The following is a 22,790-nucleotide window of genomic DNA, read 5'->3' on the forward strand; positions in this document are numbered from 1 at the left end:
CACTTTTGATTTTTTTAGGCGAACAGTGTATACTTTCTGGTTTTTGAAAGATTTTAAAAAACAAATATTATAAAAATTTAATTTTGTTGACTATCAGAAGTTTTTCACACGCTGATTACCAAAATACAGAATATTATTTTTAAAAATCTCTTGTTTTATTCTGTGCGACTGAAGCGAATTTGATTAATAAGCTGATATGCACAGTATATTCTCTCTTTTTCATAACATTAATGGAGTATACCTTCTGCTACTTTTAAGACTATAGCACTGGATATATGGTATACAAGTTACCATCAATTTAAATAAAAGGTGACCTGAAAGAATTCCTTGAAAGATCATTTTGCAGGTTTTAGTAGCAGAAACTTTTTTTCATTACACTCAGTCCAATTAGCAGTGCAATGAAGAGTTTCATTAGCATGGTTTTTCTAGTTGATGCCTTGAATTTCCATAGATAAACAAAACAAGGTCATCAGCATAAGCTATAGAATAATAATTTTCATGTACCATTTTAAGCCGCTTATTAAGAATGAGATTCCTCAACAATGGACAGGGGCTCACATCTGATGAGTATGGGCTCGGCACACCCAGGGTCCCGAGCTAGATATTGGATATCATCATTCTTCTCTTTCTTGGTGATTCCCTTCTACTTCTCTCTCTCTCTCTCTCTCTCTAGGGTAATTCAGAAAATTTTTTTTTTTTTTTTGGCTGTTGCAGCATAAGCCTCTGGCTTCCTTGCACCAAATGGCTAATAATAATAATAATAACTGATGCCTTCAGACAATATGGTGAGTATGGGCTTGGCAAACCCAGGGTGCTGAGCTGGATATCATCATTCTTCTTTCTTGCTTTCTTGGTGATTCCCTTCTATTTCTTATTCTCTGTCTCTGTCTTTCTCTCTCTCAGGGTAACGTGGGGAATTTTTTTTTTTTTTGGCTGGTGCAGCATAAGCCTCAAGCTTCCTTGCACCATATGGCTAATAATAATAATAATAATAATAATAATAATAATAATAATAATTAATAGGTATGAAACTTTTAGTAGCTTCCATGATTAATTCCTTGAATGCTTCCCACTTAGAATTTACTGTTGGTAACATCGTCAGTTGATCCCACTGTACAGGATTTAAAAACTGTCTGAGACCACTGTACTCACCTTTACGGAAGCAAAAACCCTTTCCTTTACCCCTGATGGTAATTATATCTTTAAGTAAATTCCACATCAGTACACTATGATCACTGCCACCTAGTGGTTCCTTTATCTGCAAATTCTTAATACACGAATGATCACTGCTGATAACCAGATCAAGAGTATTACCCTCTCTGGTTGCCTCTCGAACATGCTGCTGCAGCAAACAATCATCCCATAAATCCACAAAAGTCTTACTATTGGAGGCAATGGGATGGATAGGTGAAATGGGATATTTTGACTGATCCTGTATAAGCTTGCTTTCTTGTATTATTTGCCACTATTAATACTAATACCAATACAAAGTCACATTTACGCACATTTGAATAAATACATGTTGAGGAGTCTTACAGATTATTCCTCAATAGACTGCAGAAACACAAAATATATTCACTATGGAAGAGGTGAGAAGTCCAATCCCGACACAGATTTAGAATAAAGGCGTGAATTCTCATTGAAGCTTCCATCTCATCCACTCTTTGTGTTATTCATAAAGGCATTCAAGTGGTCCTTTTACATAAAATGATTCAGAGATAGGTATTTCTCTACTTTCATTCCTATATAGTAGGCATTTAACAGCTATACAGGCATTGCTCTATTACAATTCAAGGGAACTGGGCAGGGTAACTGAATTAATTATTTATTTCCATTTAAATTTTAACCTTGTTTTCAATGTCAATTGAAATTTAAAGTAAAGCTAGTATGTCCTATGGATGTTGTGAGTTCTATTACAGACCTTCGGTGAGCAGGTTGATTTTTAAACTCTCTCAGGTAATGAAATTTTCCATCTTTTTTGTAAGAGATATTTGAAAACTACAGAAAAGAAAAGGACACTCCACAGATAGAACATCTGAAAACCAGCAGACTTGGAATCTGGTGATTTGCAATTTTTGGAAGTTTTCAGCATTTTAACAAAAAATATAAACAAGAATAAATTTCAAATGAAGTGGAAAAAACCATGTATATACAAATAAACAAGAACACTTTGGCAGCTTCCTCAGTTAGCAGCAATGTATGACTAATTTTTTCCAAATTACCTGCATGAGTAATTTATTATTTATTAACTTTATTAAATAGATTACTTTATTCATCTGGCTTTTATTTAGAATCTGGAAAAAGGAAGCCTGAAATCAAAAAAAAATTCAAAATTCTGACCCATTATCCATAACGTTCCATTTAAAAAAAAAAAAAAAAGTGCCATTGATTATAATTTATCATAGAACAACTACATTCTGCTCACATTTCTGTTGACAGCATTCCTGTAATATAGGAATAAAAGTTAACTAAATACTAAATAAAGAAATTGACAAAAAGTAGGCAAACAACTGCTAATGGAACAGGCTACCAATGCACTCTTCATTTACTTCTACTTTGATAATTCCACTCACATTTATCACAGTTTATTTGCACATGGTTTTTCACAACAATAACAAGTTCACTGCTTCTGATACATACAACCTCAGGGGCTTACATCTGGTGAGTATGGACTTGGCACACCCAGGGTCCTGAGCTGAATGGCACACTATGGCCATAGATGCCCATGCGCCAAAAAAATCCTCAAACAAACAAACAACCTGAGCTGAATATCATCATTCTTCTCTTTCTTGGTGATACCTTTATACTTCTCTCTCACAGGGTAACTCAGAATTTTTTTTTTTTTTTTTTGGCTGGTGCAGCATAAGCCTCAGGCTTCCTTGCACCATATGGCTAATAATAATAATAATAAAACGTGTTGAACTGCACCACGAGTGATGCGGAGAAGCAACTGCGGTTATGCATATAAGAATTGACAAAGCAAACAAGTACTATGTTGAATGCATATGGGCAGTCATTCTTAAGAAATTGACAAATGACTGCTGTATGTAAAAGTAAAGGCACATGAAATTAACAACTGCTCAATTCTGTTGTCAGACTGATTGAACTTTGGATTCTATAAAATGTTTGGTTTTTGTTTATAGCTTGGTAGACAGTTTTATTTGATTTTTTTTGTGTTGAAGTTAGTCTATGAGGCTAATACATGGAATAAAAAAAAATTTGATAAAATTTAAGTTTTATCAAAAATAAGTGAATGCATTTGGCTATGAATTTCCGACTTTTACTTTTCAACCTTATTTATGAACTTTTGCAATATTGAGGATTTTGGAATGTTCCTTTATTTTTTTCCTCTCAACATTATGAAAATTACAACACACTGAATATACTTCTTCAAATATAGGCATAAGCAAATGTGTTAAATATTTGATTATGCCTACATTTGAGGAAGTATATTGTGTATAAAATTATAGTATAATGAAAGTTTATTTACACATAAGAATGAAATTTTTTTTAAGTGCCAATATAAAGAAGAGCTACTTTTGATTGGGCTGCAGATAGGGTACTGGGTTTATTTATTTATTTATAAATAAAAACTTTATATTTAAAAACTTGCTCACTGCAGGTGAGAGTAGATGGCTCGCTTGTATTCTAATTTCTCATCTAATGCTGAAATTCTCTGCAGTTCTGTTATTTCACTCTTTTCTTCCTGTATATTAATGACTTCTCACTGAAAATAAATACTATCAATAGTTTTGCTGATAACAGTATACCACATTACAGTTTCCAGTTTGATAAACCTCCATGTAGTTCTGTATTAGCTTTACAAACAAATCTGGTAATTGTACCTTGTTTGCCACTGGATATAATAGATTTATCTTTGCACCACTGGATATAAGATTTATTTATCTTTGTACTGTATGTAAGATTTATTTATCTTTGTACTGTATGTAAGATTTATTTATCTTTGTATCGGATATGATTTATCTTTCTACCACTGGATGCAACAGATTTATTTTTGTACCACTGGATGAAACAAATTTATATTTGTACCACTTGGATGTAACAGATTTATCTTTGTACACTGATTTGCTTAGCAAATAAAATTAATAAAATTTTATTAATGTACAATAAAAAAACATAAAAAAAACCCTCACCCATCCAGTTGACCCAAATGTTTGACTAGTTCAGCCTTAAATTTATTTAAGGCTATCAACTTCCACAACAACAGACAGAAGTCTGTTCTAGCAATAAAACTACCCATTGGCTAAAGGGAAAAATCTGCACATCTATCCTACAACTGTCTTTCCTCAATTTGAATCTATGCCCCCTCAGGTTCTTAGTCTGAGCAAGTGGAAGTATCCCGTCAGGATTGAGCCTGCTCAAACCATTCAAGGCCTTATACATCTCAATCAGATCACCTCAAAGGTGCCTAGTCTCCAGATGTTGCAATTTGGAGAACTTAAGCATTTCTTCATAAGCGCACCTCTCTGTTCCTGTTTGTTATTTGGTGTTTTTTTTTTTCTGGAGCATTAGCAACTAAGGCCATATTGCTCCACGGATATGCGGTGGTCATTCCCTGACCTTTATGCATCCTCCGTATTTGGTGGTCTTCGACCTCCGGTCTAATCAAGAAGCGTGTGCCACACACTGCTGCTCCTACCCATCTGGCTACGGAGGCATCCTCTCTCTCTCTCTCTCTCTCTCTCTCTCTCTCTCTCTCTCTCTCTCTCTCTCTCTCTCTCTCTCTCTCTCACCAATATTGTTATCCTTCTCTGTACTCATTCTAGCAAATCTACATCCTTCCTAAAATGAGGTCCCCAGACCTGTATACAGTACTCAAGTTGTGGCCAGACCACCTTGAATTGGCAGCCTGTCTGCACTGCTCAGAGAACTTCATATTTGACTGCACAATTACCCCCAGGTCTTTTTCATTCTCCACCTTCCTGAGTGTAATACCATAGAGCTGGTATGTTTCTCTTGGGTTTCTGCTACCTATATGCAGTACTTTGCATTTGTCAATGTTAAACTTCAGTTGCCTTTTCTCAGCCCATCTGCCAAACTTTCCTAAATCTTGTTGCAGTAGGATACAGTCTTTAGTGTCATTATCAACCCTGCCAATCTTTGTATCATCGGCAAGCTTGGACATTAAACCTGATACACCTTCATTGAAAACATCATTGATAAATACATAAAACAACAATGGGACCAGCACCAAACCCTGGGGGACTCCACTAATAACATTAGTCCATGTAAAGCAGGGTCCATTTATTACCATTCTCTGCCATCTCCCACTCAACGATCCCTTTATCCATTGCAGTAACTTGAATTTAATGCCATACCACTCAAATTTTTACAGCAGCATTCCATGTGCCACAGTATCAAAAACTTTGCTGAAATGCAAGTATATGATATCAAAATTATTTTTAGCATCCAGTTCCTTTGTAACCACACAGTAGTATCCAATCAAATTGGTCACACAACACTTCCCCTTAACAAACCCATGCTGTGTCTGAACTATTACTGCTATTTTGTCTAGGTGATCCTGTATCACCTCTCTAACCAGTGACTCCATTATTTTCCCCGGAACAGAAGTTACACTAACAGGGCTTTAATTATTTGTGTCACCTTTTGAACCCCCTTTGTATCCCCAACTGGGAATGTATCTCCAATTGGGGGTTACATTCGCACATCGCCAGTCCACAGGTACATCCCCTGACTCTAAGGATGTTCTCATAATTATGGCTAAGGGTTTGCTCAATTCCCTTGCTGCCTCCTTCATTATAACTAGATAGATTCCATCTGCCACAGGTGCCTTTTTTTATGTTTAACATCAACAATTTCTCCTCCGCTTTGCTCTCAGTTATCACAAAATCACTTAGATCCCTTAAAGAGTTTGATAAACTTCTGGCATTCCCCGCCTTGAATAACTTCTCATGTGTAAATGTAGATGCAAAACACGAGCCTGATGGGATCCTTCCACTTGTTCAGATTACGAACCTAAGGGGGCATAAATTCAAATTAAGAAAAGACAGATATAGAATAGATGTGCGGAAATTTGCCATTAGCCAGTGGGTGGTTAATTTCTGGAACAAACTTCCATCTGTCGTTTGGAAGTTGATAGGTTAAATAAATTTAAGGAGGAACTGGACAGGCATTTGGAGGGAATGGTGTGATTTTTTTTTTTTTTTTGGTTGATGCTGCATAAGCTCATACACTTGCTTTCTTGCATTACATGCCACTACTACTACTCATCAGTTTATCAGCTACTTGAGCAGGATTATCAATAGTCGAACTGTCTATGTTAATTGAACCAATCTCATTCATCTCCTTCCTTCTAGGGTACATAAGTAAAGAACTCTTTGCAGTTTTTCTTTGCATCCTTTGCCAAAGATTTCTCATAATCTGCCTTTGCCTGTCTACCTTCCTTTGTGACTTGATTACAGACTAACTTATATCTTCCATAGGCTTCTGTGTTGCCTGATAATTTATATGCATATCATGCATTTTTCTTCTCTGCCACAAGCCTGATTAATTCATCCGACATTTGTTTTGGCCTGAACCTTGAACAGTATTTCTCAGTTGGTATGAAAAGCCTAGTAGCCTCCAAGATTAAGTCTCTGAAGGCATCCCATTTAGAATTCACCTTTCTAACATCATCAGTTGATCCCACTGTATAGAATTTAAAAACTGTCTGAGACCACTGTAGTCACCTTTACGAAAAGAAAAACCCTTCCCTTTACCCTTGATGGTAGTTATATCTTTAAGTAAATCCCACATTAGCATTAGCATTAGTAGAGGCATAAAAAAAAAAAAAAAAACCTATCAGTACACTGTGATTACTGTCACTTAGTGGTTCCTTTATCTGTAAATTTCTAATGCATGCATCATAACTGCTGATAATCAGATCAAGGGTATTAATCCCTCTGGTTGCCCCTTGAACACATTGCTGTAGAAAACAAACCTCCAATAAATCCACAAAAGTCTTGCTAGCGTGATTACAGGACATGCTGATTTACTACCCCATTCTATTTCTCTGCACAACTGTTCATTGTACTTATCAGGGTCATTAGGCCTATAACATACTCCTCTCATTTTTCCTTTCCCAGCGTTTATGTCACACTAAACAGACTTATCATTGCACTGTCCACCCTTGTCAACTGGATGCACTTCCTTAGATTTTATGTTTCTTAACTAACATAAAATCTAAGGAAGTGCATCTAGTTGATAAGGGTGATAACCCCTCCTCCTTTCCTATCCTGTCTGTCCTTTCTGTACACATTGTACTTCACATATTCCAATTCTGCACTGCTTATATCTGTGTGACACCATGTCTCTGATATCCCAACAATATCTGCCTTCAATGTCTTGATCAGCACTTCAAATTCATCAATTTTATTTACTATACTTCTAGCATTAATGTACATGCAAGTATACATGCACTTGTTCTTACCCATAATTACCCTAACACACAGCCCATGTATTTACTTGTTTCATGATAACTCCCAGCAGTTCTTGAAATCGCCAGCAACTTGCTCTCTAGGCTGCTACTGCGCATTACAATACAAGCAGTGCAAGAATCACTTTCGCTTCTGCCTGCAGCTACTGTTAATCTTTTAGTCTGTGAATTCCCCCACACTAGCAGTTTTTGGACCCACCTAACACTGCCCTTCATAGCATCTGCAAATATTCTTGCACCCTCTTTGTTTTTAAATGTATCCTATCCTTGTTGAAGCAGTCTCTCCTTTTACCAAGTGGAGACCAGGCTGAAAAAATTCTACCTCCTAATTTTTATTTTTTATTTTTATTGTTGGCACATCGGCTTCTGTGGCCATATTGCACCTCCCAAAGTTTTTGCATTTTACTCTGATCCAAGCCCGAGGCGGGATTCGAACCCGCGACCTTTGGGTTGCTAGGCAGGCACTTTACCCAACTGGCTAGCCCAGTTGGCTTCTACCTTCTGAGCCTTGCACAATCTCTCCAGGGCTGAATTGATTGACAAAGCTCTCATCATATACTCCCTCCTATCGTGTCTGGGCAGAATTTCAGACACTTTCAAATTTAACCATAACTCGTGACTTTTTTTCAGCATTGACGTGTATTTGTTAAGTTTTTTTTTTTTTTTTTTTTTTATGAAAACTCCAAACACGAAAGGTATCAAAACCTATAGTACTTAGTACCATGCATGGGTTGAAGGAGAAGTATGGGGGGTGGGGGGGATGCCGGAAACTTTGCTCTAGAGACTAAACATGGGTTTCACCACTTCAAGCCCCCAATAAGCAAAGTGGTGGTATTTCACCGGTAAATCTGAAGATCTCTTACTCTTTAGGTCATTAGTGTAGTGATACAAGGACTAATAGATTAACAGTAGACATTGGCAGAGGAGAAAGTGATTCTTGCACTGCTTCTATTGGAATGAGCAGCAGCCTGGAAAATAAGATGCAGGATATTTCAGAGACTGCTGGGAATCATTGGGGTACAAGTAAACACATGGGTTGTGTTAGGGTGGCTAAGAGGAAGAGCAGGTGCATGTATACTTGCGTGTACACCAATGCTAGGAGTCTAGTAAATAAATTTGATGAATTTGAGGTATTGCTCAAAACATCAAAGGCAGATATTGTTGTGATTTCAGAGACGTGGTGTCACACAGATATAAGGAATGCAGAACTGGAATTTGGGGAGTACAATGTCTACAGAAAGGATAGACAGGATAGGAAGGGAGGAGGGGTTATGCTATTAGTTAAGAAACACATCAAATCCAAGGAAGTGAAGCCAGTCGACATCGCTGGACAGTGCAGTGTCGAGTCAGTTTGGTGTGACATAAGCATTGGGAGATCAAAATTGAGAGTAGGAGTGTGCTATAGGCCTAATGACTCCGATGAGTATAATAAGAAACTGTACAGAGAAATAGAGTGGGCCAGTAAATCAGAGAGTCTTATTATGGGGGATTTTAATTTCCCAGATATTGACTGGAATTTGGGGGCTGGTCACTCACACACTAGCAAGGCTTTTGTGGATTTACTGGATGATTGTTTTCTACATCAGCATGTTCGGGAGGCAACTAGAGGGAGTAATACTCTTGATTTGATTATCAGTAGTGTTTCTTCATGCATTAAGAATCTGCAGATAAATGAACCACTAGGTGGCAGTGATCACAGTGTTCTGAAGTGGGATTTACTCAAAGAGGTAACTACCATTAGAGGTAAAGGGAAGGGGTATTGCTTTCGTAAAGGCGACTACGGTGGACTGAGACAGTATATAAATTCTATACAGTGGAATCAACTGATGATGTTACCAACAGCAAATTCAAAATGGGAAGCATTCAAAGAACTTATCTTGGAAGCTACTAGGCTTTACATACCAACTAAGAAATACTGTTCAAGGTTTAGGCCTAAATGGATGTCAGATGAACTAATGAGGCATATGGCAGAGAAGAAAAATGCATGGGATACATACAAATTAACACGTGACACAGAAGCCTATGATAGATACAAGTTTATCTGTAACCAAGTTACAAAGGAGGTTAGGCAGGCGAAGGCAGATTACGAGAAATCCTTGGCAAAGGATGCGAAGAAAAACAGCAAAGAGTTCTTTACTTATGTAAACTCTAGAAGAAAGGGGATGAATCAGATTGGTCCACTTGATATCGATGGGTCAACTGTTGATGATCCTGCTCAGGTAGCTAACAAACTAAATGAACATTTTGCATCGACATTCACACATGAGGAGTTATTCAGCGAGGGGAATGCCAGAGGTATATTCAACTCTGGCAGTAAGCTAGAGAATCTTGTAATAACTGAGAGTAAAGTGGAGGAGAAATTGTTGAAGATAAACAGAAGAAAGGCACCTGGGGTGGATGGAATCTATCCAGTTATATTAAAGGAGGCAGCAATGGAAGTAAGCAATCCCGTAGCCATAATTATGAGAGCTTCCCTGGACTCAGGGGAGGTACCCATGGACTGGAGATGTGCAAATGTGACCCAAATTCACAAAGGAGGATCAAAGGCTGACACAAGTAATTATAGACCTGTGAGTTTAACTTCTGTTCCCGGAAAATTAATGGAGGCACTGGTTAAAGAAGCACTGCAGGATCATCTAGACAAGACTTCAGTTATAGCTCAGACACAGCATGGTTTTGTTAAGGGGAAGTCTTGCCTGACCAATTTGATTGGATACTATGATGCAGTCACAAAAGAACTGGATGCAGAGAATAACTTTGATATTATATACTTGGATCTTAGAAAGGCTTTTGATACTGTTGCACATGGAAGTCTGCTGCACAAATTGGAGCAGTGTGGCATTGGAGGCAAATTGCTGCTATGGATAAAGGGGTGGTTGAGGGGGAGAAGACAGAGAGTGGTAATCAATGGACACTGCTCATCGTGGACTAATGTTATTAGTGGAGTCCCTCAGGGTTCAGTATTGGGTCCTTTATTGTTTTCTGTATTTATAAATGATATTGATGATGGTATATCAAGCTTAATGTCCAAGTTTGCAGACGATACGAGGGTTGGCAGGGTTGTCAATCACACTACTGACACTATGCTGCTGCAACAGGATCTGGAAAGGTTGAGCAGATGGGCTGAGAGGTGGCAAATGAAGTTTAACATTGACAAATGTAAAGTACTACATATGGGAAACAGCAACCCCAGAGCAACGTATCAACTCTGTGGTACTACACTGACAGTTGTAGAGAATGAAAGGGACCTGGGGGTGGTTGTGCAGGCAGATATGAAGTTCTCTGAGCAGTGCAGACGGGCTGCAAGAGTAGGTCATGGTGTATTGTCAATGATATATAGGAATTTTTCTAGCAGGGATAAGGAGGTGATTATTCCCTTGTATAAGGCAATGGTCAGGCCACACCTAGAGTACTGTATACAGGCCTGGAGACCTCATTTTAAGAAGGATGTAGAGCTGCTGGAACGAGTACAGAGAAGGGCAACAAGATTAGTGAATGGAACAAAGGGGTGCTCTTACGAAGAAAGGCTTAAGTTTTGCGAATTACAGTGTCTGGAGACTAGGCAGCAGCGAGGTGATCTGATAGAGGTGTACAAAGCCTTGAATGGTTTGAGCATGCTCAATGCTGATGGGATTCTTCCTGTAGCTCAGAATAATCACCTGAGAGGGCATAAATTCAAATTGAGGAAAGACAGATGTAGGATAGATGTGCGGAAATTTGCCTTTAGCCAGCGGGTGGTTGGTAGGTGGAACAGACTTCCATCCCTCGTCGTGGAAGTTGATAGCCTAAATAAGTTTAAGGCTCGGCTGGACAGGTATTTCGAACGAACAGAGGGGTGAAGTGGAAGTGGTTATTTTTTATTTATTTATTTATTTTTTTTTTTTTATTATTATTTTTTTTGGCTGATGCTGCATAAGCTTGCTTTCTTGCATCAAATGCCTCTACTAATGCTAATGCTAATGCTAACAATATCACCTTACGTGCCTTAAAAGATGATATCTGCTCTGCAACGTCATCAAGTTTTGCCCCTGACAGACATACCCTGGTCTTGTTCCACCTATCCTTTTTGCATACTATATTCTCTGTCTCTCTGACAATAGGTAAAGGTAAAGTGCAGCCATTATCAACCCACTGCAGGATGGAAGCCTCCTCAACAATTCATGCTGAGGGAAATGGACCATAATCTGCCCCGCTGATCCAGTGCGGGTTGGCAGGTCGACCGTATTCAGCAGTCAGGGGCTTGAACCCCGGTCTACTCAAAGAGCGTGTGCTACTGCACTTCCGCTCCTGACCACTCGGCTACAGACAATAGAGTCAACGACAATAACCTCAATGAAGTGGGACAGAAAACTATAGAGCATATAATGGGCCTCAGAAAGTTAACGTTTGACTAGCATGTCAATCACCCCAACTGGTATCTGTGGTACATTTCTCTCTGCAAGAAGGAAAGGGTACCTTCTCGCAATTGGAAGTTATATTCTTACCTTGTTATCATACATTTTCCACTGTCACAAGTGTATCCTTCCTTTGTTACCTTCTTGCAGTGGGAAGAGTATGACAAGATGGATATAGCTGTATAGACAAAATATATATATATAATATGCACTGAGTGATCACTGAATTATGACCACCTACCTATTACTTTTGTAGGTTCTCCTTTTGCCCTCAGTACAGCAGCTATCCTATGTGGAATTGATTCAACTAGTAGTCGGAAGCATTTGGGAGGTATGGCCAACCAAGCTGTGTATAATGTTGTCAGTATTGCAGGTATGGAGGTGATTGGTGTATCCAGAAGCCTGATATGCCTTTCCATAGTGTCCCACAAGAGCTCTATGGGATTGATATTGGGGGAGTTCGGAGGCCAATCAATATGCTGGAAGTCAGAACTGTGTTCCTCAAACCATTCCTGCACAAGTGCCTGATGGCTCAGCACATTGTCATCTTGGAAGACACCATCGGAATTCTGGAAAAAGTGTAACATAGCAAGGTGTACAGTCAGCAAGCAGTTGATGATAGCGGAAACCACTGATACGTTGTTTCACATGTACCATCGGTCCAAGTTCCTACCAATGAAACATGCCCCACACCATACAACTGCCTCCATCAGCCTGCACTTTTGATACCATGCACGATGGATCAAGAGCTTCATGTTGTTGACACCAAATCCGTACACGACCATCCACGTTGTGGATTAAATAATATGACTCATCCGACTAGCACACCTTCTTCCAATCTTCTAACATCCAACTTGCATGCTCTTTGCACCAGTCAAGTGTTTTAGGCCGATGAAGCTTGGTTAGGAGAGGATGCCGTAGGGGTCGTCTGGTTGTATAGCCCATCGTGCGAGCTTGTGACGCATGGTCATGCCAGATATTGTTCTGGGTTGTCCCATGTTGTATTGGGTAGTCAAATCTTCAACAGTGCTGTGCCTGTTCGCCTGTACAAATTGTCGGACCCGGCACTTGCCTCTAACATCAACCTTTCGCTGACCTTTGCAGTTTTGCCGTCGGGTTGTTGTTTGACCATTTTGACTCCGTGCCCAAGTAGAATACCCCACCAGTTCAGCCATTTGGTAAATCGAGGCACCAGCTCATTGAGCACCCACAATCTCTCCTTTATCAACGTCCGATAAATCTATCCTTTTACCCATCATGCTCAGAATTTTACTACCTACTGAATCAGTGACACCTTATCTATGTTACATAGGTCAACTAACACCGCACTTTCATACCTCACGTGTTCAACAGGTCACATTCAGTTTTCAAAGGGGTGGTCATAATTCAGTGATCATAAGGTGTGTGTGTGTATATATATATATTGTATTGGGTAGTCAAATCTATATATATATATATATATATATATATATATATATTAAATGTAATTTTTTAAAAAAGTTACAGTGGATCTTATTATACTTTCAGTTTCGTTTTTGGTTCGCTTCTTGGCATGTTTCAACTTACATATTTTTACGCTTGCCTTTTCCTTGCAATACAAGCATTTGGTATTAGCTCCCTTTTATATACTAATGGTTACAAAGCCAGAGCCCTTACTATAAGGTTGGGCTTCACGACCCCGGGTAGCTTAGCATGATTTAATAACTTTTTCTTTGCTTTTTATCTTTCTGCCTTTCATCTATTTCTACCTTTCTTCCCCTTCATAAAACTTGATTTCACCCTCGTATAAACGAATGGGAGTGCGTGTATACGAGGGTTATAAGAGCATTCCTATTAACCTATTTCTATTGCTAATTTTCATCTTTATTTATTTAAATACTCCTTTTTCCCTTCCCTATCCTCAATTTAATAAGGCACCCTAAACCAGCTGCTTATTCCAAATTAATGAATTCCATTCTCCACAAAATTACAACTTTTAAATCCTACACTAAACTCTACATATTTATATAAAACACATTCACATTCTGTAAACACTTAACCATATTTTATTCTAACTTGATCTTTATTCTAACTTATTCTTATTTTTACTTTAATAATTGACACTGAGTTGGGACTACCATGTCCATACTGTATAAGAATGTGCTAATTACATTTTTGTTTCTTTTTGACCTTTCACCTTTCTTCTATTACTATGGACAAGTATAATAACGCAGTTCCTGATACATGGTCAGGTGTATTCCCTAATGATATTCCTGATCATGTATCAATATTTGCTTCAGCTGACATTAGATTCTGCACTTTTGCCTTAGCTGTATTCAACCTTTATCTAAATATGTTTTCCCCCCCATATTTTAATTCATCATAACTTTTAGGATATTAACTTTCTTTCACTTTTCATATATCTACTCTACTTCCTTTTCTACTATCCTCACCCTGGCACTTTTTGTAATTTTCATATCCATTTATGCATGCTTTATTCAATATATTAATACAAACTTATATATACCTTTTGGCCTTTGCTAATACTAATAATAAACAAATTAAAAACTGAAATAATATTACAACCTTTTCTCGCTTTGGTTTGATATCTTTGTTTACATGACAATAGCCCATAACAGCCTCCACAAATTTTAGAAGGCCAGCTCCAGCTCTACTGATAGATCGCATTTCATCCACTGTCATTTCCATTGCCTAAAATAAAATAAACATAGAAAACTTTATTAATATTTCTTATTTAATCATTAATTTTTTCTAGTTATTCAGGCTATTTTAATCACATCACTATTGCATTGGGAAACAATACATAATTCTAGTTCCAGGGTAAAGAAATTGCTTCAGGAAAGAAATATGTAGAACTAATTGGACAATTATGGTCTAATGATGCAGCATCCTACCCTAGTGTCAGGATATTGCACAATAAATATTGGAGTTTCAAATTGCATAATGCATGTTAAGTATTATATTACTCATGTCCTAAACAGAATTATCTGATTCCCTATTTTTATTTTATATATATATATTTTTTTGGCAGAATAGACTCAATATGATAGCATAGCTTAATTTAGAATAGTTAAATTTCATCCTCCAGCAGTAGGCCATAATAAATCGTATTATGTGTCATTCCAATTTTTCTTTATGGTATTTGTTAGTGTTTGTCCTTATGATCCACCTGAAAGCTCATTTAGGATTGACTAAGAAACCTTATTAGTGTCTTAGTCAATCCTAAATGAGCAGATGAGGTCTAAATTTAACTTGTTTCACCGAGATACCTCAGTTGCAGACAAGCTCTTTTTAAGACAAATTGAGAATGAACATATGATCATATTTTCATTAAAAACTTATGAACCATATTAACATTAAGTTCAAAATAAACATGTTCATTATGTTGTCTAAAGACATTTTGGTTCTGAAAAAGGATCTCCCCAAAACACATCTAATTTTAGTTAAAATCAAATAATTGATTTTAATTCTTCGTCAGATTACAAACCTGAGGGGTCATAATTTCAAATTGAGAAAAGACAGTTACAGAAAAGATGTGCGGAAATTTTTCTTTAGCCAGTGGGTAGTCGATTGCTGGAACAAACTTCCATCTGTTGTTTTGGTAGTTGATAGGCTAAATAAATTCAAGGAGGAACTGGACAAACATTTAGAGGGAATGGATGTCCGAAATGATTTTTTTTTTTTTTTTTTTTGGCTCATTCTAGATAAGCTTGCTTTCTTGCATCACATGCCTGTACTACTACTAATTTTTTTTAGACAATATCACATTTCTTCACATTTCCTTCTGTTCATCTCAAGGAACTGGAAAACTTGCTGTAACAGATTTTAAAAGCCGGAATTAATGAAATCCTATCTCCTTGTGGAATCTTCCATTTCACCTCATGAGAAAAGGGATGAAAGACTTCATTTTTGAGGGACCTCAGAGAATTAAACAAATTTACTGAACCCATTAATTGCACAATGCCTAAAATATGTTAAAAGTGATGAAGAAGCCATTATGTTTATCAAACATCTCAAGAGTAGCTATTTCCACATTAAAATCGGAATATAGAAACAGCAACTTTGTGGAAAAATGATAGATTAAAACACAGATGAGTGGGCCTAATATCTGATCATTTTCCAAGTTTATACATGGCAAAATCTGAATAAAAGTAACTACTTCTTGATTAAGTACAGAAAACTAAAGAGGCTTATGCACAATGGGAAATATTGCCACTTTGGGAACCATTGAAAAACACTCAAGGCGGACAACTAAAGATACCTATGGGTAACTGAACAGTCTGATAAAGTTCCATGAGCAGTGCACACAGGTTGCTAGGACAGCTCATAAGGGTTCTATCAATGATCACAATGCACTGATTTGGGAATTACTTAAGGATGTAACTACCATCAAGGCTAAAGGGAAGGGCTTTTGCTTTTGTAAAGGTGACTACAGGGGGTCTCAGACAGTTTATAAATTCTGTGCAGTAAGATCAACTGATGATGGTGCCAAGGATGAATTCTAAATGGGAAGCCTTCAGGGACTTAATTTTGGAGGCTACTAGGCTTTTCATACCAACTAAGAAATACTGTTCAAAGTTTAGACCTAAATGGATGTCAGATGAACTAATCAGGTTTATGGCAGAGAAGAAAATGTATGGAATGCATATAAAGTATCAGGTGACAGAAGCAAATTGCAGATATAAACTAGTCGGTAATCAAGTCACAAAGGAGGTTAGGCAGGCGAAGGCAGATTATGAGAACTCCTTGGCAAAGAATGCAAAGAAAAACAGCAAAGAGTTCTTTACTTATGTAAACTCTAGAAGGAAAGGGATGAATCAGATTGGACCACTTAACACAGATGGGCTGACTACTGATCATCAGGCTCAGGTAGCTGATAAACTGAATATTTTACATCTACATTCACACACGGAGTTATTCAATGAGGGGAGTGCCAGAAGTTTATCAAACTCTTACAGGGAGCTAAGCGATTTTGTGATAACTGAGAGCAAAGTTGAGGAGAAATTATTGAAGTTAAACATAAAAAAGGCACTTTGGGTGGATGGGATCTATCCAGTTATATTAGAGGAGGCAGCAAAGGAAGCAAGCAAAACCTTAGCCATAATTATGAGAGCTTCCTTGGACTCTGGGAAGGTCCCCACGGACTGAAGGTGTGCAAATGTATCACCAATTCACAAAGGGGGGGGGGGGTCAAAAGGTGACACTAGTAGCTACAGACCTGTTAGTTTAACTTTTGTTCCGGGGAAAAGAATGGAATCACTGGTTAAAGAAGCATTGCAGGATCATCTAGACAAGACTGCAGCAAGACACAGCATGGGTATGTTAAAGGGAGGTCTTGTCTTGACCAATTTGATTGGATACTATGATGTGGTCACAAAGGAACTGAATGCCAAAAATAATTTTGATATCATATACTTCGATTTCAGGAAAGCTTTTGATACTGTTGCACATGGAAGACTGCTGTACAAATTGGAGAGGTATGGCATTAAGTATAAGTTGCTACAATGGATAAAAGGATGGTTGAGTGGGAGACGACAGAGAGTGGTAATCAATGCACACTGCTCTTCGTGGACAAATGTTATTAGTGGAGTTCCCCAGGGTTCAGTGTTTTCAACTGGATCTAGACAAGAAAGGGAGGTCTTGCCTGACCAATTTGATTGGATACTATGATGTGGTCACAAAGGAACTGAATGCCAAAAATAATTTTGATATCATATACTTCGATTTCAGGAAAGCTTTTGATACTGTTGCAAATGGAAGACTGCTGTACAAATTGGAGAGGTATGGCATTAAGGGTAAGTTGCTACAAGTTTTCAACTGGATCCAGCTGAAGACAAGTTTTTAACTGGATCTAGACAAATGGCTTGAAAAGTGGCAACCAAAGTTTAACATTGACAAACGCAAAGAACTGCATATATGTAGCAGTAACAGAAGAGAAACGTATCATCTGTGAGGTACTACACTCAGGGAAGTGGAAAGGGAAAAAGATCTGGGGGTAATTGTGCAGTCATATATGAAGTTTGCTGAGCAGTGCAAAGGGACTGCCAGGGCAGGTCATGGAGTCTTATCAATGATATATAGGAATTTTGCTAGCAGGGACAGGGAGGAGATTATCCTGTTATACTAGGCAATGGACAGGCCACACCTAGAGTACCGTGTACAGGTATGGAGGCCTCATTTTAGGAAGGATGTAGAGTTGCTAGAAAGAGTACAAAGGACAAAAAGATTGGTGATGGGAACAAAGTGGTGCTCTTACCGAGAAAGGCTTAAGTTCTACAAATTGCGGTGCCTGGAGAGTAGGCACCTGCAAGATGATATGATTGAGGTGTATAAGGCCTTGAATGGGTTGAGCAAGCTGAATGCTGATGGGATTCTTCCACTTGCTCAGATTATCAGATTAAGAACCTGAGGGGGCACAGATTCAATCTGAGGAAAGACAGTTGTAGAATAGATGTGCAGAAATTTGCCTTTAGCCAGTGCAAAGTTGATTGGTGGAACAGACTTCCATCTTTTGTTGTGGAAGTTGATAGCCTAAATAAATTTAAGGTTGAACTGGACAAGCATTTGGAATGAATGGAGGGGTGAAATGAGAAGGTTTGTTTTTGGCTGATGCTGCATAAGCTTGCTTTCTTGCATTGTAGTAGTAGTAGTAGTGGCATGTGATGCAAGAAAGCAAGTGTATGAGCTTATGCAGCATCAGCCAAAAAAAAAAAAAAAAAAAAATCACACCATTCCCTCCAAAAGCCTGTCCAGTTCCTCCTTAAATTTATTCAACCTATCAACTTCCAAAACGACAGATGGAAGTTTGTTTCAGCAATTAACCACCTGCTGGCTAAAGGCAAATTTCCGCAAACTGAATGAGTATTTTGCATCTACATTCACACATGAGGAATTAATAAGGTTTGAAAATTGCAGCAGGTTATTAAATTGTAGCAGGATACTTAATGATTTTGTAATAACTGAAACCAAAGTGGAGGAGAAATTGTTGAAGTTAAACATAAGAAAAGCACCTGGGGTGGATGGGATCTATCCAGTTATATTAAAGGAGGCAGCAAAGCAACTAAGCATCCTTGGACTCAGGGGAGGTTCCCAAGGACTGGAGATGTGCAAATGTATCCCTAATTCACAAAGGGGGATCGAAGGGTGACACGAGAAATTACAGACCAATTAGTTTAACTTCTGTTCCGGTAAAATAATGGAGTCACTGGTTAAAGATGCATTGCCAGATCATCTAGACAAGACTGCAGCAATAATTCAGACACAGCATGGGTTTGATAAGGGAAAGTCTTGTCTGACAAATTTGATAGGATATTATGATGTGGTTACAAAGGAACTGGATGCAAAAAATAATTTTGATATTATATATTAGGATTTCAGGAAAGCTTTTGACACTGTTGCGCATGGAAGACTATTGTACAAATTGGAGCAGAATGGTATTAAGGGTAAGTTGCTACAATGGATAAAAGGATGGTTAAGTGGGAGAAGACGGAGGGTGGTAATCAATGGGTGCTGCTCTTCGTGGACTAATGTTATTAGTGCAGTCCCACAGGGTTCGGTGTTAGGTGCACTGTTGTTTTGTATATTTATCAATGATATTGATGAAGGTATATCAGGCTTAATGTCGAAGTTTGCAGATGATACAAAGGTTGGCAGGGTTGTTAATGACAGTAATGGCAGTGTGCTACTGCAACAGCATCTAGATAATTTGGGCAGATGGGCTAAGAAGTGGCAACTGAAGTTTAACCTTGACAAATGCAAAGTACTGCATATGGGTAGAAGTAACCCCAGAGAAACGTACCAACTGTGTGGTACTACACTTAAGGTGGTAGAAAATGAAAAAGACCTGGGAGTAATTGTGCAGTCAGATATGAAGTTTTCTGAGCAATGCAGACAGGCTGCCAGGGCAGATCATGGGGTTTTTTTATGATATATAGGAATTTTGCTAGCAGGGAGAAGGAGGTAATTGTCCCTCTGTATAAGACAATGGTCAGGCCACACCTTGAGTACTGCGTACAGGTCTGGTGGCCTCATTTTAGGAAGGATGAAGATTTACTTGAGCATTTACAGAGAAGGGCAACAAGATTGGTGAGGGGAATGAAGGGATCCTCTTACCAAGAGAGGTTTAAGTTCTGAAATTGCAGTGGCTGGAGACTAGGCACCTGCACGGTGATCTGACTGAGGTGTATAAGGCCTTGAATGGGTTGAGCACGCTGAATTCTGATTGGATCCTTCCACTTGTTCAGATTACGAACCTAAGGGGGCATAAATTCAAATTAAGAAAAGACAGATGTAGAATAGACGTGAGGAAATGTATGCCTCTACTAATGCCACTGCTAATAATATACAGCCATACACCAGCAGGGATAACAAGGAGGTCATTATTCCAACTCTTGAGGACACTAGGCCTGGAAAACTGGTTTAAAATTGATGTGGTTCTTTTGGAACAGGTGCAGTGAAGAGTAGCCAGATTAGTCTTCAACACAAAGGGGAGGGGGTAATCTCATCATCTTGTTGGACATCTGTTCTAACAATCAAACACCTGCTGGCTGAAGCCAAACCTCTGCTCATTTATCATGCAACCATCCTTCCTTAATGTCAGATATCCCTGCAGGTGCCTGGTCTCAAGACTCTTTTGTTCCCTTCACCAATTTGGTTGCCCTCCTCTGCACCCATTCCAGCAAATTTGCATCCTTCCTTAAGTGAGGCTTCCAGACCTGTATACAGTACCAAAAACGTGACCTAAAACTAAATCAAAGTCTCCCCACTCCCAAATTGACACCCAGAAAAGTCCATAATCAGAATTATGGACTTTCATAGGGCCACATTTATCTGGCCCAAAATAAAATGCTACTTAGCCTGGTATTGTTACATAGGATAGGCACCAATCAACTCCTGTTGTTGCAGTTGTTGACCCATTGGGTTCTGTGTTTCTACAGCTGCTGCCTCTGTGGTTAACCTGGAAGATCCATGGCCTTACATAAGGGGATAATTACCTCGTTATCCCTGCAGGCAAAGTTTCTGTATATATATTTGACAAAACCCTATGAGTTGTCTTGAATGCGTGTTTGCATTGCTCAGAGAATTTCATATCTTACTGCAAAATTATACCCCCAGGCTTTTTTCGTTATCCACTATACTGAGTGTAGTACAACACAGTATTAGCATTAGTAGAGGCATATGATGCAAGAAAGCAAGCTAATGTAGAATCAGCCAAAAAAAAAAAAAAAAAAAACACTCCCCCATTTCACCCCTCCGTTCGTTCCAAATACCTGTCCAGCTCAGCCTTAAATTTATTTAGGCTATCAACTTCCACAACAAAGGATGGAAGTCTGTTCCACCAATTAACTACCCACTGGCTAAAGGCAAAAACTTCTGCACATCTATCCTACAACTGCCTTTCCTCAATTTGACTTTATGCCCTCTCAGGTGATTATTCTGAGCAAGAGGAAGAATCCCATCATCCCTTGAATGGTTTTAGCATGCTCAAACCATTCAAGGCTTTATACACCTCAATCAGATCACATCACAGGTGCCTTGTCTCCAGAAACTGTAATCTGCAAAATTTAAGCCCTTCGTTCCATTCACTAATCTTGTTGCCCTTCTCTGTACTCGTTACATTATTCTTAAAATGAGGCCTCCAGACCCGTATACAGTACTCAAGGTGTGGCCTGACTGTTGCCTTATGCAAGGGGATAATCACCTTCTTATCCCTGCTAGTAAAGTTCCTGTATATCATTGACAAGACACCATGAGCTACTCTTGCAGACCATTTGCACTGCTCAGAAAACTTCATATCTCCCTGCACAATTACCCCCAGGTCCTTTTCATTCTCTACCACTGTCAGTGTAGTACCACAGAGTTGATACGTTACTCTGGGTTACTGCTTCCCATATGTAGTACTTCACATTTATCAAAGTTAAACTTCATTTGCCACCTCTCAGCCCATCTGCTCAACTTTTCTAGATCCTGTTTGTTGTTTGTTTGTTTGTTATTTGGTTTTTAGGAGCATTAGCAACTAAGGCCATATTGCTCCGGGTTATGCGGTGGTCATTCCCTGACCTTTCCGCATCCTCCGTATTTGGTGGTGACAGGCTCGAACCCCGGTCTAATCAAGAAGCGTGTGCTACGCACTGCTGCTCCTTCATACCTGGCTACGGAGGCACCTTCTAGATCCTGTTGCAGCAGCGTACTCTCATTAGTGTCAGTAGATAAGATACTCTAGGGGTACTGCTACCCATTTGCAATACCTTTCATCTGACAATGTTAAACCTCAACTGCCATTTCTCAGCCCACGACCTAATTTTCCTAGATCTTGCTGCAGTAACTCATCCTAATGACTGTTGTTAACCAGCCTGCCAACCTTTGTATCTTCTGCAAACTTACACATTAAACCTGATATACCTTCCTCAATATCATTAATAATGGGTCTAAGTCTTCAACAGTAATTCTTTGTTAGTATGAAAAACCTAGTAGCTTCAAGATTAATTCCTTGACTGCTTCCCATTTAGAATTTTCTGTTGGTAACATTATCAGCTGCTCCCACTGCTTATGTCTATGTTATGTAGTTATGTCTTTAATTAAATTCCACATTAGTACACTGTGGTCACTGCCATCCAGTGGGTCTTCTACTTGCAGATTAATAATGCATGAAGAATTACTGTTGATAACCAGATCAAGAGTATTTCCCAATCTATTTCCCTGAATACTGATTGGTATGCAGGGAAATAGTGGGAAAGACAGTCATTAGGCCTATAACACACTCCTACTCTCAATTTTGTTTTCCCAATTCTTCTTAACTAAGAGCATAACCCCTCCATCTCTCCTGTCCTGTCTGTCTTTCCTGTATACATTGTACTCCCCATATTCAAATACAGCATCACTTATGTCTTAGTGACATCACATCTCCGCTATTCCTAAAATGTCTGCATTCGGCGAAAGGC

General features: G+C 38.6%; 1 protein-coding gene across 1 annotated transcript in view; it reads right to left on the reverse strand.

Annotated features, from left to right (window-relative positions):
* Positions 1–22,790, reverse strand: part of Dhc98D (Dynein heavy chain at 89D) — a 971,787-nt gene that overhangs the window by 362,099 nt on the left and 586,898 nt on the right. Inside the window, exon 38 of the mRNA XM_090387912.1 lies at positions 14,416–14,541. Within this exon, the coding sequence (XP_090244038.1) occupies positions 14,416–14,541 (126 nt within the window). The remainder of the gene's footprint in view (positions 1–14,415; positions 14,542–22,790) is intronic.

This window comes from Mastigoproctus giganteus, chromosome 2, assembly GCF_048544385.1.
Source record: "Mastigoproctus giganteus isolate SK-2022 chromosome 2, ASM4854438v1, whole genome shotgun sequence".
NCBI lineage: Eukaryota > Metazoa > Arthropoda > Arachnida > Uropygi > Thelyphonidae > Mastigoproctus > Mastigoproctus giganteus.